The sequence below is a fragment of the Sinocyclocheilus anshuiensis genome, unplaced genomic scaffold (genome assembly GCF_001515605.1).
Source record: "Sinocyclocheilus anshuiensis isolate Anshui unplaced genomic scaffold, SAMN03320099.WGS_v1.1 scaffold758, whole genome shotgun sequence".
In the NCBI taxonomy this organism is placed as follows: Eukaryota; Metazoa; Chordata; class Actinopteri; order Cypriniformes; family Cyprinidae; genus Sinocyclocheilus; species Sinocyclocheilus anshuiensis.
In genome coordinates this window covers 1,522,196-1,539,622 of record NW_015548126.1, presented here as the reverse complement: position 1 = coordinate 1,539,622, position 17,427 = coordinate 1,522,196, and the positions used below count along the sequence as shown (strand labels likewise).

Here is a 17,427-nt window from a genome sequence, read left to right as displayed (position 1 = left end):
AATTAAAACTAGTTATGATTAATTATTCATATTTCCCCATGAGCTGATTCGCTACAAAACTAAGGATTTTGTCATTAATATTAGCTATTACAAGACATTAGCTATTCAAGAAATACTGGTGATCATGGCCATCTCATCCAATATTGTCCATCAAGAGGAACTGAAATCTGATATGGATCTTTAGGATGCCAAAAATGGATTTAAAATTGCAACTGATTTGATTAGATCCTCATTTAGGTTGCCAGAAATGGATGTGAAACTGTAATTGTAACTCAGAGAAGTTTCATCAACAACCTCGAACACATTCAGTGCATTGCTAATTTGACTGCAACTGGTATGCACTGGTGTCAAACAAACTGTAGCGATGGATAAATTATGCAGATTGACTGAAAGACAGTTAAAATGCTATATGAAAATACTGAAGTGTAACTTTCTTATTAAAATCTGACACCATCTTCACAGTTCTCACCTTTCCCCTTGTTTGCCTCCACTTTTAGGGTTGACGAAAACCAACAACGGATGAGTTCCTTCTAATGGCGTAATCTATAGATTAAAATGATAAAAAGCATTATTATATATATCCTAATCTAGTAACATTTAGCATTTAAATCAGCTTTTATGCTTCATTATCCAAATTTTACTGACCAGCAGAGTGTTTAGAGCAGAAAACATCCTTAAATTCACAAATTTACATTTAGTAATGACATGCATCTCAGAAAATACGCAAAATTTTTAATTCTTCGACAGTTAATTTTCTTAAAATGATGCGATTTAAATTTTTCCTTTCTCTTTGGAGTGTTACAAGCTCTTGGTGCATAAAGAAGATCTGTAAAGTTGCAAAGACTAAAGTCTCAAATCCAAAGAGATATTCTTTATAAAATTTAAGAGTCAACCACGCCTACCTAAAACGGCTCGGTCTAACAAGCCCCCACATACTTACGTCACTATCTGGGAAGATTTGCATAACGCCGCCCAAATGTTCACGCAAAGAAAGAAGGCATAACTTTTATTCTCGCTGTAGTATTGTTGCTGCCGCCATGTCGTGAAGGCGCCGTGTGCTTCATTGTGAAAGCGAAACTACTTTGTTTGGCCTTCCAAAAGAGGACGATATCCGCTTCGTCATGCCTGGAGCTGATCCGTGCTGGTCGCTGAGGAAATACATAAACTTCGCGCTGTGGATCGCCGGATCGGCTTTCACCGTGGACGAAGCGGAGTTATCCACTTCACATGTATCGTCACATGTGGTTATAAAGTCATTACAATCCGTAATTATGTCCCCTCTGGATGCAACAAATGCCTCGTTTATAATGGGTTTTAATGTATTTGAATCGTCGCTCCAGGGCATCACAGTATGGTAGGGGCGTAAGAGGTATTCGGCCAATCACAACGCACTGGATAGCTGGCCAATCACAGCACACCTCGCTTTTCAGACCGATGAGCTTTGTAAAAATCGACGAGAAACAATAATGTACAGTATGTGGAAAATAATAAGCGTTTTTTGAACTTTAAACCGCATAAACACATTTCATTACACCAAATAATGTTCTTTTTAGCAACATCATATGACCCCTTTAAGATTTTCTTCACCACCTGAACCTTAACTTTCAGTCAGCAATGTGATAATTCTCTCTCAATTCTCTCATAATTATAAAACAGAATTTAGCATCACATTGACGTTAATCGAGTCTGATCTGCTCAAAAAGATCTCAGAATAACTCTTCAGTACAAAAAGTCTATGATGCACTACCCATGTAAAACCCACGTCATGAGACGCAACAGGCAAACCTCAGTAATCAGCTCCATATTTAGTCATTAATGACAGTCTTTGACCATGAGTCACTTTTCTGCATGGATGCATGATGATTGTGGGGTTTTAGAGCGGACGACGCACGCACAAACTAATCCAGAGTGTGAATCGTCTTCCGGTGGACAGTGACACAGATGAAGCGCTTAAAACAGGACCCATCGAAACAATCCCAGCAGGCCCAGGTGAATTAATGAGCTGCCCGTCCGGTGACGAGTGATCCATTACTTCCTCTAATTATAAATAATAATCCTGATTATTACACTGGTTAGCCGCCGCCAGCCAAGATGGATGACCCAGGACATGATTCGTCTTTTTTCGTTCTGTCATTACTATGCTCAGACAACACCCAATCACAGAGGGTCACTGCTGCCTAGAAGTGTGATCTTGAGATACAATTGTAATTTTGAGCAAAACTTAGTTGATGACTCACCAGGAAGTTAATCGTTAACATTATGTTAATAGATTTTTTATTTGTATACTTATATTTTAGATTAATTAGGAATGAACAATGCAGATTATATCATATTATATCAGTTATTTTAAACTTTATATTTGTTTCAGTCAATACTGGATATACTGTTAAATGTGATTATTAGAAAAGATGTTTTATACTGTATATCATAATGTTGTAATGCCTAGATTCACTTGTAGCATTTAAAACAATTATTTTAGTTGTTAGTGTTTATTTTTTATTAATGCATTTTTGTGTTTTTCATTATTTTTTAAAACTGATTTATTTAGACAAAAATGCAGAATTTAAATATAAGCTTTTATACAGTAGGACATCAACCTTATTAAATAATTACAAATAATTAATAACGCATAATACATAGATAAATACATCGAATAAATAGCATGCCTATTATTAACATATTGACTGTTTATTAGTAGTACTGTATAAAGTAAGTGCTAATAAATTCTGCATGACCAAATTCTACATCCCTAATCCTACTCAGAACCTAAATGTAACAACTACCTTATTAATTATTAATAAGCAGCAAATTAGGAGTTTATTGAGGTTGTAGTTAAATGTTTGTTAATAGAGAGAACTGGACCTTAAAATAAAGTGTGACCAAAAATTTATATCAGTGCATCTCTAGTTAAAATGTAATTTTAAATCACCTTTTTGTCTACACTAGTTAATTTAAATGGTGTATGAAGAAATTCTAAAAGACCACATATTCCATACTGTCCCTAATTTATATGAGATGATCATAAAAGATGCATGCATGAAAAACATAAAAATAGCTAAGTCAACTTCCCAGATGTATTTCATATCAATCATGTATTTTGCCTGATAGCATTAGGGGCTATTAGATTCACTAAAGCACTGTGTTATTTTGTTTGATTCCATCTGCAGGAAATGTACCCCTGGGACTTCCTGTTTTTAGCAATATCCGACTATTAGTGTGTGTCATTCACCTGTAGCCCCTGTCCATCCACTGATACTGAATCGGTCCTTTGTATTTTCCCCCGGCCTCCTGATTGGCTGGAGTCTTTTCTCAGAGTGGACTGTCTCTCCTGCAGTTAAAGGTCACATGTAAAGATCTAAAAGAGCTGAGTCCCAAAATAACGTACAAAAATAAATATGACATATTACCAGTACAACAGGGCATATTGTGTTTGGAGGAAGTATGTGATCTCTCAGTGATCCGCAGTCACATTCGGGTTTGACGTGTGAAGCGCACTTGTTGTGTAGCTGCAAGACAGAGCTTTAAAACTTTAAAACAAAACAGATAATTCACCAATATTATTTACATACAGACTGATGTCATGCAAATAAATTTATTACAAATGTAAATGAACACCTACTAAATTAAATTGTGTGCAAACTGCAGTGTACTTGTGGCAAACTAATACCTTTTATTATTAATAATTGGATTAAATGCATATACCCCAATATTCACACATGGTTATATGTTCGGAGCATAAAAACTGTAATAATTATGAATACTCATAAACTCACAGTAATCTGGCACCAGACACAGTGAAGGCCCGTAAGACCCTGGTAACACTTGATAGTTTTGTGACACTTATCGCACTTGCTTGGACAGTTTCCCTCAACCCAGAAATGATGCATAATCTATTAAAAAAAGCTTTTGTTAATATGCAATAATGCAAATAAATGCATATATAGAGAAAGAGAGAGAGAGGAAGAAAGAATATACAGGCATATCGCAAATGAGCATAGGCTTTTATAACGACTCATCATTGGTGTATTCAGGTCTCTGTTTAAACCAGGTTAATCATGTAATTAGCAATGCTTAGAGAGAGAATTTCTTTCTAATTTCATTAGCTGAAAAGAAGCCCTTGCTCTAAGCCCCATGAAGCATTGGTGATCCAAGCGTGCTGGTTTTTAAACACTACAATTCGACGCACCTCTGTGTTTTTCTTAGATTTGACGTATGTTTTGATGCAGGACAGCGGGGCTCGAGCCACACATCTCTCGTGAACGGTGTACTTACAGACTATAAAACAGACACACAGAAAATTAATTCACAGTGTAAAGTAAAAATGTTTTGATCGTTTGTTTTGGTATCAATTTTTATCATTTTTAAGACTTTAACATGCATTTTCATTAAAGGTATTATTATTACAATGTCTACAATTGGTTTTTAATGTCAATGAATTTGATTGCAGATGTATTAATACATTAATTTTTAGCTTAAAAAACAATAATAAAATAAAAAAATGTATAATAATAAAATAAAAAACAAACATTGAAATGTGTCTTATTGTGACTTTGCAACCATGCAACAATGTCACTGTTTGAAGATGATATATTTAATACATTAGCTTACTTCTATTCCAAATGAAATTGATTAGATGGTTTTGATTTGCATTTGTCCATATTCACTTATAGCATAAAGCAAACAATCATATGTGAACAGAAGTGACTGATGGTTAATATAATAAATGCTGTGAGTTCTGGTGCTGGACTTACAGGAGCAGCAGAGGCCTTGCTTTCCCAATCCAATCAACATATTCAGACACAGGTTACAATATGCAGGTTTACTGAAGTGCTTAAGTCTCCACACGTGTTGCCCGTCATCCTTTACATTCTGCAAAACAGAGAGAGTGAAAAAGACAAAGATAATAGCGAGGGAATGAGAGGAAGCCAGCTATGAGGACTTGACAAGGATAATACAACTATGACAACTGTGATGAAAAACATTACAGCAAATTACATAAAGGGTATTCTGGAATCCTGCTGAGACAATGCAGAACTTGAAAGGAAAGGAATATGTTTTGAAAAATGTCGAATCTGCATCTTTAACAATCTGGATGACATGCAAAATAAATCAGGCACCAGACCACTAGTGCAGCCAAAAAGGCATTTAAAATTAGTCGAGGACTCCATCTAGTGGGCAAATAGAGAGTAACATCTCAATTTATCAACAATGATGCACTGTATCTGTTCGTTTGGTTTGGATGAATGTTTAGATGGACAGACAGATGGACAAGATTGAAAAATGAACACATTGGACAAACATATATAGATAAGTTAAGCTTAATTGATAATCACAGTTTCAAGTCCTAGAAGTACTAGCAGAGGAATGGTGGTCAGACCACCCTGGACCCACTCTTCAAGAGAAACCATCCCGTCACGGTCATAGTCGATCTCCTGCATCATCTCCTCCAGAATCTACACCCCAAAACCAATGATGTTAGACATGTTAATTATTAGAAAAATATGATCAAATTTGGCACACACACACTGTCTGGCCACGGTCAAATTCAAGTTTATTTTACCGGCTTCAGTTCTGTGACGTCCCACTCCAGATACTCTGCAACATGCATCATCTGAGAGATAATGTGCTCCAGTTCCTGTTCGAGAGGAGAAGACATTTTCTGCACAACATCACTGTAACTCTGCACAAAGATCTAGTGGTGGGATCCTGAATCCTGCTACATCTACCTTCTTGTAAAAAGTTTACTTCCATCTCAGTCAAAACACCTGAAACAGGTAATCGAGGTAATCAAGTTACAGATTATTTATTTCTTCTACTTGTAACATATACACATATAAACGCGTATAAATGTATTTAAAAACATTTAAATACACACATATAAATGTGTCTGTGTGTGCTATGAGCATATATTATATAATGATAAAAAAGATTACTGGAGAACATTTTACAGTAAAACACTTGTTTATATTTATTTTATACTTTATATAGAATTACATATAAGTAATTCATCTACTTCAAAATGTCATGCTCAGTTCAGTGTGTTACTTGCCAATTTAACTTGCAATTCTTTGTAAAGTTTCTAGAAATTTCTGTGAAATTTACTAGCAATTTCTACCTAATTTTTTACACCAAATCAGTATATACATTTTTTATTATAATTTTGTTTATCTTGAGAAATCTCATCATGAGTCTGTCCTTTTTATCTCTTTTTTTATGAAAAGCATCTATAAAACTAAAAATTACAGACAAGTCTTTTAAACAAACTTACTGTAACAGAGAAGAGCGAAATTAGTAAATGCAACCAATCCAGCAATGAACCACTAGAAGGCGTTTGAAGTTATTACAACAATAATAAACCGAAGAGACTGCTGGAAATTAAGATGAAGGTCTCACCTTACTGTCTAAAACCCCGTTCCCATCTGTGTCATAAAGTCGAAACATAACTGCGACAGAAACAAAGAAAGATAAAGAAAGGATGAAAAAGAGAAAACACTGCAGATTCAATACAAGGATAATTTCTGCATCTAAAAGGGTAACCTGATAGGAAAATGGCTCTGTATTCTCAAAAAAAAAAAAAAAAAACATATCTATGGAAAGAATCTCACAATTCAGAGTGCAATCTCAGCTTTTCTATGAGGCATTATAAATGGGCGTCGCCATGGAAACCAGCAGATCAGCCAATGGCAGCATCCCTCAAGAAGACAATTCAATCAAGCTCAGTGCAATTCAATCTGAACTAGCCCATCACTGATGTTTTTCATTCAAACAGTTTGTTCTTTCTTGCATAATAGCATCTCAGAGGCAGTATTAGACCTTAGCAAGAGGTTATTAGCATCAGAGCAGCCCATAGCAACAGGTTTCCTGGAATTACAATCAGAAAACCATTATAGATTTGACAAAAGCTGCCAGTAGATGGCAGCACCGCCTCGTGTTTTCTCTATGAAAACCATTAATGGAAACAAAAGTTAGCTTCTTCAACACCATAAAGGACTCGTAAGTGTACTGTGAGGTATTTTGAATAAAGCTAGTAAATTAGTAGGAAAGGTACTGCATAGTAAGTGATCTTACATTCTAGTTTGTCTTCTGGTCGTCCGCCCTCCAGCAGAGAGAGGTAGCAGATCATATCCTTCAACTGGACTGAACCGAGAGCTTTGGATGCGGATGATACCTTTGGCGGCGTGGAGCTTCCCTTTATGAGTTTTAGACCTTGTAAACCACAAGTAAATTATGTTTAACACGTCACTTTTTGTGGTGTGTTTTGGCTAGAAATCACTGGGAAAAAATTAAGAGATTTAATCACTCTATTGTTACACTAGCTGTTTCCCTGGTGGAGCTTTGGGAAATAATGCTGCAAGTTTATTGTTTTTATGACAAAGTTATACAATTAAAACCGAATAACAGGAATAAACAGAATATATTTGCTTTGTGTGATTATATGTGGCCAACATTACTGGTACACACTGTACACTACCAGCTTCAGTACGATTTTTTTAATGCTTTTGGAGAAAGATGCTCAACAGGGCTGCAAAAACACATTAAAACAGTACTATTGTGAAATGTTATTACAATGTAAAATCTATTTTAAAATGTAATTTATAGCTAAGCTTAATTTTCAACAGCCATTACCCCAGTCTTCAGTATCATCACATGATCCTACAGAAATCACTCGAATATCCTGATTATCATCAAACATTTAATATTTTTTGTGGACTGATACATTTTTTCAGGGTTCTCTGATGAACAGAAATTCCAAATAATAGCATTTATTTTAAATCAAAATCTTTTGTAGCATTATAAATGTCTTTACTGTCACTTATGCATATTTTCTGAATAAAAGTATTATATTCTTTAAAAAAAACAACGTTTTAATTGTAGTGTAAACTGACTTTACAAATGTTTTCTCTACACTAAAGTAGTTTAGTAGTGGTTTCTTGATTAGATATTACAGTATATTTGTTACAGTAAGTTTGTTCAGCCTGTATGAATGGGCAGATTTAAATTACCCATGATTCTCTGCTTGTCTGTCATGGAGGGGCTTGGCTTGGGGTCTTTGTTGCAGAAACTGAGGAAGAGATGCTGGCAGAACTCATCAGCAAGTTCACTCTCCAGGAAGGTCTCCATGAAGAGCTGGAAACCCTCGAAGTCAATTTCCTGCTGAAGGTGATTCACCCTGTTACTCAGTTAATATTTCATACTGACCAAATAACTGTGCAGCCAGGCTGTAAAACCATAAAATGACAATTTACCTGATTGAGGATTTCTGGCTTCTATGCAGCACAAAACGACAAGTAAAAGCATCTTCAGTAAATGGATGGCAAGCAATTATGGAAACTGAAATGATTTCATCACCCAAAAGAAACATCATATAGTTTAATGGCTCTAATAACCACTGAAATTAGATCATCATCATAACATTCGGTCCAGTACAGCATTCTTAGCTCAGCATGAACATTGCAAAATAGTGTGCTTCAAAAGGCCATAAAGAGTTGCGATACCTCTTCAGGATTATACTTGGCCAGAATCCCATCTCCATGAAACTCCTGGAGAACATCTTTTAGTTTCTTAGTTGTGTCTGCAACAAATGGGTAAAACAAAAGGAAGATACTGTAATAGTTGAGACAGCTTAAGAAACTTAAATAGATCTAGCTCAGACATTTAATGGTCAATGATGTGTTGATGTTGTGAAAAAAAAAAAACATTAAAAATGCATATTAGACAGATAATAACCTGCATTTTTAAGATGAACATGTTTTGAACTTCTATATTCCTATTCATGTTTTTTTTGTGAAAAGTATTAAGATATTTTGATATTTTTTTGGACATGGCAAGGTTACATTACTGTTAAAAGTACGAAAAGTACCAAGGCTATTTGATTAAAATATAGTAAAAACAGCAATATATTGAAATATTAACTTCTTGTCTGTTTTAATATATTAATATCTAGTCTTCAGTGTCACATGATTCTTCAGAAACCATTCTAATATGATTTGGTGCTCAAGAATCATATCAATGTTGAAAACAGTGCTGCTTAATATTTGAAATTATTTAATTAAATTGCTATTTTATTTTATTAATCAAATCATTTTTTTTTTCTTTTTGAGGGAAAAGGAAAAAATCTTTTAAAGTTCTCAAATGTAATCTTTGTGATACATTGATGAAACATGTTTGTCCCAATTTCATAATCGCTCAAGTCCTTATTCGTCAATGGCCATGAGAATTATTTAAAAGACAGATTTTGAAAAACAAATTACTATGCCATTAAGTTTTGTTTTAGCTGCACATGTTGTCCCTCTGCACAGATTTACCAGAGTGTATCTTTCAGTAGACCATATAATCTCTATCAGGAGTCTAATGATATTAGAGCTCAAAACTTTCAAACTGTGAGATTTTTTCCTCTCCCTCCTTCCTCTTCACTAATGACCCATATTGTCATACTGCATGCTAGCCAATCAGAACGAGAGAAGCACTGGCCTGGCACAGGAAACAGCGGGCTCTGGGGGTATCAATTATTCAGATTACTCAATTAAATGCAGACAATCTCTGTTCTCTACATACGTAATGAAAGATCCTCTCGTTGACAGCTGATTTGTTATGTATGAATGCGGCATTTAGGGTAATCAAAACGGCACAAATCTGTATCTTCATTTTTATGTGGTTGGTTTTTGAATTGGTGTGTAATCGAATCCTTTATTATTATTATGTCAAGCAGATTATTGATAAAATAAAAATTGTATCTTTTTATCTTAATGGTAAATGTAAAAGATGGTCTACTTTGACAGCAAACACTGGGCTTTTCTAACCGTTTCCTCAAAAAAGAGATTATAGATGACACTTCATTCAGACTGACTCCCACTGCAGCATTAGCACTCAAAGGAATCAACGTTCATCATGGATTGATTATGTATTTAGGGGAATTAATAACTGTCAGTCAGAATTTTCTCTCCCCTCATAGTCTGGTGCCGATTGGATTAGATCGAAGTCTTAACCTTAAACTCCAGACAGGAAATGACATTTCCTTAAGTGACACACGCACAAATGCTGTTAAATGGTTCGATTTTTATTCCAGTGAAATGGCAACATGTCAGCATGTCTCCGCAAGGATATTTAGTGGCTGGAAGATGCTCTATGGATCGAATAAACCATGATTTGATACGGTATTATTTGGCACTTCCATCTCAGGAAACATATAACTGAATTGAACCATAATTTATGGATTGATAAACAAATATTGGGCAAATACGGAAGAATTACAGAATAAAAGCCTTACATTGTGCATAGTCTTGAAGAAGAGAGAATTCATTTGGACTCAAAGTGACCCACTTTTCCTCATTCGACATGCTGTCCAGTGTTTATCTGCCTCTGTTTACATACATAAGATCCAGCAGCTCAACCTCTGTGGAGAGAATGAAAAAACTGTCAATCACCTTGTACATTTGACAAAACTCATCTTGTGTGATATAGTCTAGCTTTATTTCTCATTCATGTACAGTATATGTGTAAAGCCGTGTTTTTGTGATTCTGTACTTAGTTTCGGTTATTACAGAACAACAAGAAAAGTAGCTATCTGTGTCACATGCCATCAAATATTTGAATGTGCAACATCATGCCAGTCAATACTGAAGTTAACGTTAGACTTGACCTCAGTGACTGGCACTGATTGATGTGATGCCCTGCTTTGTACTGTACAAAGCATGACTGGGTCCTCAAAGTATGAGAACACCACCATTCAAAAGTTTAGAATCAGAAAAAAAAATTTTATTAATTCTTTTGAAACAAAAAAAATTGTCTCTTATGCCCACCAAGGCTGCATTTATTTCATCAAACATACAGCAACAACAGTAATATTGTGTCATATGTTTACTGTTTAAAATAGGGTTTCTACGTTAATATTTTTTAATATTTTAAAATGTAATTTATTGATGGTAAAGCTGAATTTTCAGCAGTCATTACTCCAGTCTTCAGTGTCACATGATCCTTCAGAAATCATTTTAATACAGTATGCTAACATGCTGATTTGGTGTTATGTGAAAATCTGGTGAAAATATGATCAATGTTGAAAACTGATCATTTTTTAACAGGATTATTTGATGAAATGTGTCCTTACTGAATAAATGTATTAATTAAAAAAACGTACTAACCCTAAATTTTTGAATGGTAGTGTACATAAAAAATAAAAATAAATAAAAACTCCAACTACAGTATCAGCCACATTTTTAGCTTAACATCCAGATATTTTTGAGTTATTCAAGATAATATAGAATAAAAGAAAATACCAAGTTATGAGTGAGATATGAGTGAAATTAATAACTGGTATTTTGTGGAGGCAATGTAGATTCCAAATTAATAATCTATTAGGAGAGCAAGTATACAGTTGCAGTTATGCACCGATAAACTGATAATTATTTTCATATTACAGCCAATAACTGATAAATGGCCAATATTAAAATTCAATACTATTTTGTATAAATAAAATTAAAATAAAACTCTAAAAAAGTAAAAACAACCATTTTATATGTGGATTTAGATATTATAATGTAGAGTTTGAAAAATGAAAATTCATTTAAAAATTTGCTAAAGTCTGCATTTAATAAGTTATTACTGATCATAATGATTAACTTTAAAATTAACAAAGAGTTAGATGATGGCAAAGACAATCTAGATGTAAAAATACAGCAAACAATATTGTACAATTAAAAATCCAATATCGATTGATGCTGAGACATTAAAAAACTCTAATATTAGCCGATAACCAATATGGTACTAATATATCACACAACCCTTATATTTATAGTTTCTAAATTAAAGCTAGCAATTTTTTTTTAAAGAAACCATATCTGACTGATCTGACCAGTTTCACCTGATTTTGCAACAAATATTGCAGTTATGATTAGGCCTACTGTGCCAAAACATTCATACATTTTCATAAAAAATGATGATTGTCACCGAAAGGAAGAATCTGAAATAAAATGAGCTTATGAACTCATCCATTTCTGAAGTATTCTACAATGCTCACTACTTAAGGAAAACTCTGCAACTCAATTCCACATCCTGTCAAGCCTTTGAACTTCCTGCGACAAGAGCAGGAAGTGCCTGAGGCAAGTGTCTTTTCTGAAAGATAATCTGTATTTATGAATAAAAGTGCTTGCCATGTCAAGAACCCAAAACAAACTCTTCTCAGCGTTACCTCAAGGCTACGAAAAATGGATGATCTTGGCCTCGTCTTGACCTTAACCCACATTCAAAATGGCTTTTACTCACAGCTCACTGTTAAAATACCCACAACTTAAGCTCACAAACTGACACATTATGTGTTACATGAGCATAAGCATAAGCATACGAAACATCAAATACAGCAGTGTTTGTTCAACCCTGTCACCACTGGTCTGCAATACAGCATAATGCAAATACAGTCAAGAGCTCCATCATGTTGTCACTGGTAACGGATTGAACAGTTCCCTCTTTCACACAAACACAAGTGCAAAACGGAGTTCCACTCACCTGATGCTTCTCAAAGCCAACAGCAGCGATCCAACAGGCATGTTATGTGTTTTCCTGCATCGTCTGCCAGCATCTCGCTCTCTTCTAACAGAGCCACTGTGTTTGTATCTATGGGAAAATGAGTGTGAGAGAGGAGCGCTGGAGAGAGGGAGAGCGATCTACTCATCTGCAACAATCAGTTCTCGTGCCTCTGCTCGCATCACACACACAAACACACACTCCCCCTCCCTTCCTCTTTTTCCCCTTCATCTCTCCATCTTGCCATTTAGCAGGCAGTGGATCTAGGATGTGATATTGGTAGGATGCAGTCTATTGAGGGGGAGTCAGGGTAGAGGATGTCTATCTTTTCGGACTTACTGTAGAGACTTCTACCAGTCTCAACCAACTTCTCATCATCACATGAGGCTAAACTAGTGTTGTTTCACAATTAACATCCTTTTTCATGTTCTGGGTTTATTGTGCTTCTTTGTTGTCTGACAGAACGTGTTCAACATATGTTTAGTCATGAAGCAATCAAAATAAGTAAATAAATAAATCTGCAGAACAAATTATTTATTTTATATTTATTTATTTAGTCATTATACATATATATATATATATATATATACATACACATATACACATATAAAATATCATATACTTTGCGTAGGGCTAAACCTCTTGGATGCTATGCATGGGACAGCTGGTTGATTCATTTTGTTTACATCCTTAGAAAATTAGAATTCACGAGCTGTGAAGTGACTGACAGCTTTTCCTAGCTTTCGGCATACCTTCTATTCACCTGAATAACTCCAACCGCATCTGTCATATAACTGAAACATACACTCTAAAAAATGCTGGGTTATATTTAACCCAGCATTTTTTAGAGTGTACCATTCTCTAAAACTGTTCAAACATTCTTCAAAATATCTTCTTTTGTAATCCATAGAAAAAAGAAAGAAAGTCAAACTGATTTGGAACAACATGAGGGTCAGTAAATGATGACAAAATTTTCATTTTTGAGTGAACCATCCCTTTAAGTTAACCAGTACAAAATCTGAATGTACTGCATGTGCATCACTTTTCAATAAATAGCTGTTTGGAAGCCATTAGCAAAGGCAAATTAATGCCAACTGTAAACATGTCTAGTTGGAAAATGCAACCTAAACGCCACATATTTTATAAACAATCTTGTTACAAGGCTAAATGAGGCCACAAATCCCATAATACTGTATATTTTACCGTGGTCAACATCCCGTGGAAGAGTTCCATTCTAGGCTAGGAGACATAAAGGATGGCCCCGTTTCTTTCTAGTTCTGCCAGTTGGTGCAAGCACTGTAATGCTATAATCTGAACATGAGTCATTTGGGTCTTTTCTGGCAGCAGAACACCACATTTGTGAGACTAACAGGACCCATCTGCCATTTTGATGAGGACAAAGGCCTGTTATTTTCACTACATTATACATTTTACCTAATCAAGCCTCTGAAAATTGTTTCCAGTGGATTGTATTGTGTACTTGTAATGCAGATCTTACAGTCGGCACTTAATAGCATAATAGGCCGACAGAATATCTGTGCAAAAGAGGTTCGGGTCACTTCTAATGTGAGTTATCCTCACATCACTGAGCTTTTAGCTCAAACTCAATGTGCAGGCATGCAACTAACAGTCGGTGTTGTCAGGAAAGAGATTTGTGCCAAACCGAGCTGTCATGTAAATATAGAGCTGTACTAGTTTCTATAAACAATACCATAAGTACACGCACATTACGACTCCAAAGTCTTTGAACGGAATAACCGATTCCATGTAAGGAGTATTTTTAAATGTCAATGGGGACCATCTTCCCTAAGGAATTGTTAGTCACAGCTCCCATTCAACACACACATAACAGTACCGAATGTCATTTGCTCACAAATTAGCAAAAAGCTTTACACCTTTAAGCTATATAATACAGTGGGTACGGAAAGTATTCAGACCCCCTTCAATTTTTCACTCTTTGTTATATTGCAGCCATTTGCTAAAATCAGAGTGGCTTCATAACAACTCCTGTTCTTGAATGGCCCAGCCAGAGCCCTGACTTAAACCCAATTGAGCATCTCTGGAGAGGCCTAAAAATGGCTGTCCACCAACGTTTACCATCCAACCTGACAGAACTGGAGAGGATCTGCAAGGAGGAATGGCAGAGGATCCCCAAATCCAGGTGTGAAAAACTTGTTGCATCTTTCCCAAAAAGACTCATGGCTGTATTAGATCAAAAGGGTGCTTCTACTAAATACTGAGCAAAGGGTCTGAATACTTAGGACCATGTGATATTTCAGTTTTTCTTTTTTAATAAATCTGCAAAAATGTCAACGATTCTGTGTTTTTCTGTCAATATGGGGTGCTGTGTGTACATTAATGAGGAAAAAAAATTAACTTAAATGATTTTAGCAAATGGCTGCAATATAACAAAGAGTGAAAAATTGAAGGGGGTCTGAATATTTTCCGTACCCACTGTATATAGACAAAAGTATTAGGATAAACCTTTGTCGTGGCACTCTTAATGGTGGTGGAGACTGACCCAGAAGAGAAGAAATTGTTAAATAAAGTCTTTTTTTTTTTTCTTTGTGCACAAAAATGTATTCTCGTAGCTTCATAACATTACAGTTGAACCACTGATGTCACATGGACTATTTTAATAATGTCCTTACTACCTTTCTGGGCCTTAAATGTTTCAGTTGCGTTGCTGTCTATACAGGGTCAGAAAGCTCTCGGATTTCATCAAAAATATCTTAATTTATGTTCTGAAGGTCTTACGAGTTTGGAATGACATGAGAGTGAGTAATTAATTACAGAATTTTAATTTTGGGGTGAACTATCCCTTTAATGCTTCAGCATACCAAGACATTTTGGACAATGCTATGCTTCCATCTTTGTGGGAACAGTTTGGGGAAGGTTTTCTATTCCAGCATGACTGTGCCCCAATGCACAAAGCGAGGTCCATAAAAACAGTCATATGAGCTTGGTGTGGTAGAACTTGACTGGCCCGCACAGAGCATTGACCTCAACCCCATCGAACACCATTTGGATGAACAGGAGCGGATATTGCAAGCCAAGCCTTCTCTTCCAACATCAGTGCCTGACCTCACAAATGCTTTACTGGATGACTGAGCAAAAATTCCCACAGAAACACTCCAAAATCCTTCAGAAATCCTTCCCAGAAAAGTGGAAGCTATTATGGTTGCAAAGGGGGGACCAACACCATATTAATGTCCATGTATTTAGAATGCAATGTCATTGAAGTTTCTGTTGGTCAGGTGTCCTAATACTTTTGTCCATATAGTCTATATTAGATGCAAACTGCCTATATTACATACAGGCATGTTATATATTACATTAGAGGCAAACATGGGTTACATAATCTATCAAAATGAAGTAAATCAGTTAGTGACGCATTGGAAGGTTTCACCGTAGAAAAAAAAATGTGTTAATACTCTGCAGATTCTGATAACCTAATGACAAATAGCATTTAAGTAACATATTAAATTCAGACACACCTCCAGGGATCTGTTAGCAAGACATTGTCATTAATTATTTACACCACTTAGGCACGCCACCTTGCTTTATTCCAGGTGTGAAATCCAGATGTTATGAAACTATGAAATAGTGACAAGCACGTCATATCATGTTAGAAAGGTGCTGTTTTAGATCATATAAACAAGCTTTGACAAAGAAAATATAAAATCAAATATAGTTTTATTCTCATTAACATTTACTAAAATGAATGTTCTTATTCTGTTGGGAGGCAGATTGTTTTTCTTTTTGTTGCATTATTTGTCTTGCTGACTGATTGCACACTGACTGTAGTGGTTTCATTTTTTTAAATATACCAAGGTTCTTTATTATGAACTAATTTTACTTGAACTAATCAAAACATTCAGCTCATATGACAGTGGTAGTGTAATTGCTCTCCAGTGACACTAGCCCTGACAAGCATTAAAATGATCAATAAACACATGTAGGCTATTGTATGAAATGGGACACTGTTTTAGGGGTCCTGCTAGCACCACCTGGTGTTAACTCGTACAATTACCACCGCTAACAACCAGTCTTTTGGGGTTTATTCAGACGGACTTTTACTAAAATAGTACATACACATATATGTAGGTATAGAATATTTTATGTCACAATTACGTACACTTAAAAGCATGTTGGTACATCAGTAAGAGGTCAGGTATTTTCTGTACAGTATGACAAAATTGGTGTATAATTTTACAAAATTCTTCATAATACACTAGTTATTGTACTTGTATTATTTGACACATTTCAAATAATAGTATGCATGCAGATAAAGCTACAGTTAGTAGGTACCTTTTGTATTTAATCTACCACATGTTAAACGTTAAAAGTTAGTTTTAAGCTGGTTAGTACCATTCTGAGAACTATGAATCATATTGTCTTTACAATATCTTAACTCGTGATATTTTTATAACATCTCTTCAATGCCAAACTAAAGTGTGAAGTGTTTGTGAGAGCAGCAGTTTTCTGGTAAAGTTAAAAGGACAAATCTCACAGTTAAATGTATGGAAGATGTCACTGATGCGGGACACTGAATCGTAAACAGTTTGTGTGTAATGTGTCAGTATGAGGTTGTTTGCTGTTGATGTCTTATCTAGTTTTGTTTCTTCATCCTGTTGATTCGCTGGTTCACACACTGTAGACTCCAGTAGACTGCAGAGATTAAGACAAAGGCCTGCGGAAAACAACAAGATATTGACATTTAAATGCCAAATAGGTCAATATTAATAGGCTAATTCAACATTGATTACTAATTTTTCTTAATTTTTCTTAGTCGCATCTCTACTTATGCACATTAAAGTTTTCTCGTGTAATTTTTTGTATTTATCATATTTAAAATGTACATTTGTAACTAAAAAAAAAAAAATATATATATATATATATATATATATA

The 17,427-nt window shown here is 35.1% G+C and overlaps 2 protein-coding genes across 3 annotated transcripts in view; both read right to left on the bottom strand.

Moving 5' to 3' along the window:
* LOC107704693 (diacylglycerol kinase beta-like) overlaps window positions 1–16,071 on the bottom strand; it is a 46,619-nt gene extending 30,548 nt beyond the window's left edge. The window contains exons 1-16 of the mRNA XM_016507681.1: window positions 16,014–16,071; window positions 12,499–12,606; window positions 10,268–10,393; window positions 8,496–8,572; window positions 8,247–8,267; window positions 8,004–8,154; window positions 7,069–7,206; window positions 6,394–6,443; window positions 5,561–5,635; window positions 5,334–5,453; window positions 4,752–4,869; window positions 4,187–4,275; window positions 3,774–3,890; window positions 3,408–3,506; window positions 3,230–3,328; window positions 470–543 (exon numbers count right to left, since the gene is read on the bottom strand). Coding sequence (XP_016363167.1) covers window positions 470–543; window positions 3,230–3,328; window positions 3,408–3,506; window positions 3,774–3,890; window positions 4,187–4,275; window positions 4,752–4,869; window positions 5,334–5,453; window positions 5,561–5,635; window positions 6,394–6,443; window positions 7,069–7,206; window positions 8,004–8,154; window positions 8,247–8,267; window positions 8,496–8,572; window positions 10,268–10,337 — 1,298 coding nt within the window. The 5' untranslated portion in view covers window positions 10,338–10,393; window positions 12,499–12,606; window positions 16,014–16,071. The remainder of the gene's footprint in view (window positions 1–469; window positions 544–3,229; window positions 3,329–3,407; window positions 3,507–3,773; window positions 3,891–4,186; window positions 4,276–4,751; window positions 4,870–5,333; window positions 5,454–5,560; window positions 5,636–6,393; window positions 6,444–7,068; window positions 7,207–8,003; window positions 8,155–8,246; window positions 8,268–8,495; window positions 8,573–10,267; window positions 10,394–12,498; window positions 12,607–16,013) is intronic.
* agmo (alkylglycerol monooxygenase) overlaps window positions 16,061–17,427 on the bottom strand; it is a 32,496-nt gene continuing 31,129 nt past the window's right edge. The window contains exon 13 of one of the 2 annotated variants that reach the window (XM_016507778.1): window positions 16,061–17,209. In XM_016507778.1, coding sequence (XP_016363264.1) covers window positions 17,129–17,209 — 81 coding nt within the window. In that variant the 3' untranslated portion in view covers window positions 16,061–17,128. The remainder of the gene's footprint in view (window positions 17,210–17,427) is intronic. The other variant, XR_001636001.1, reaches the window with a different exon arrangement.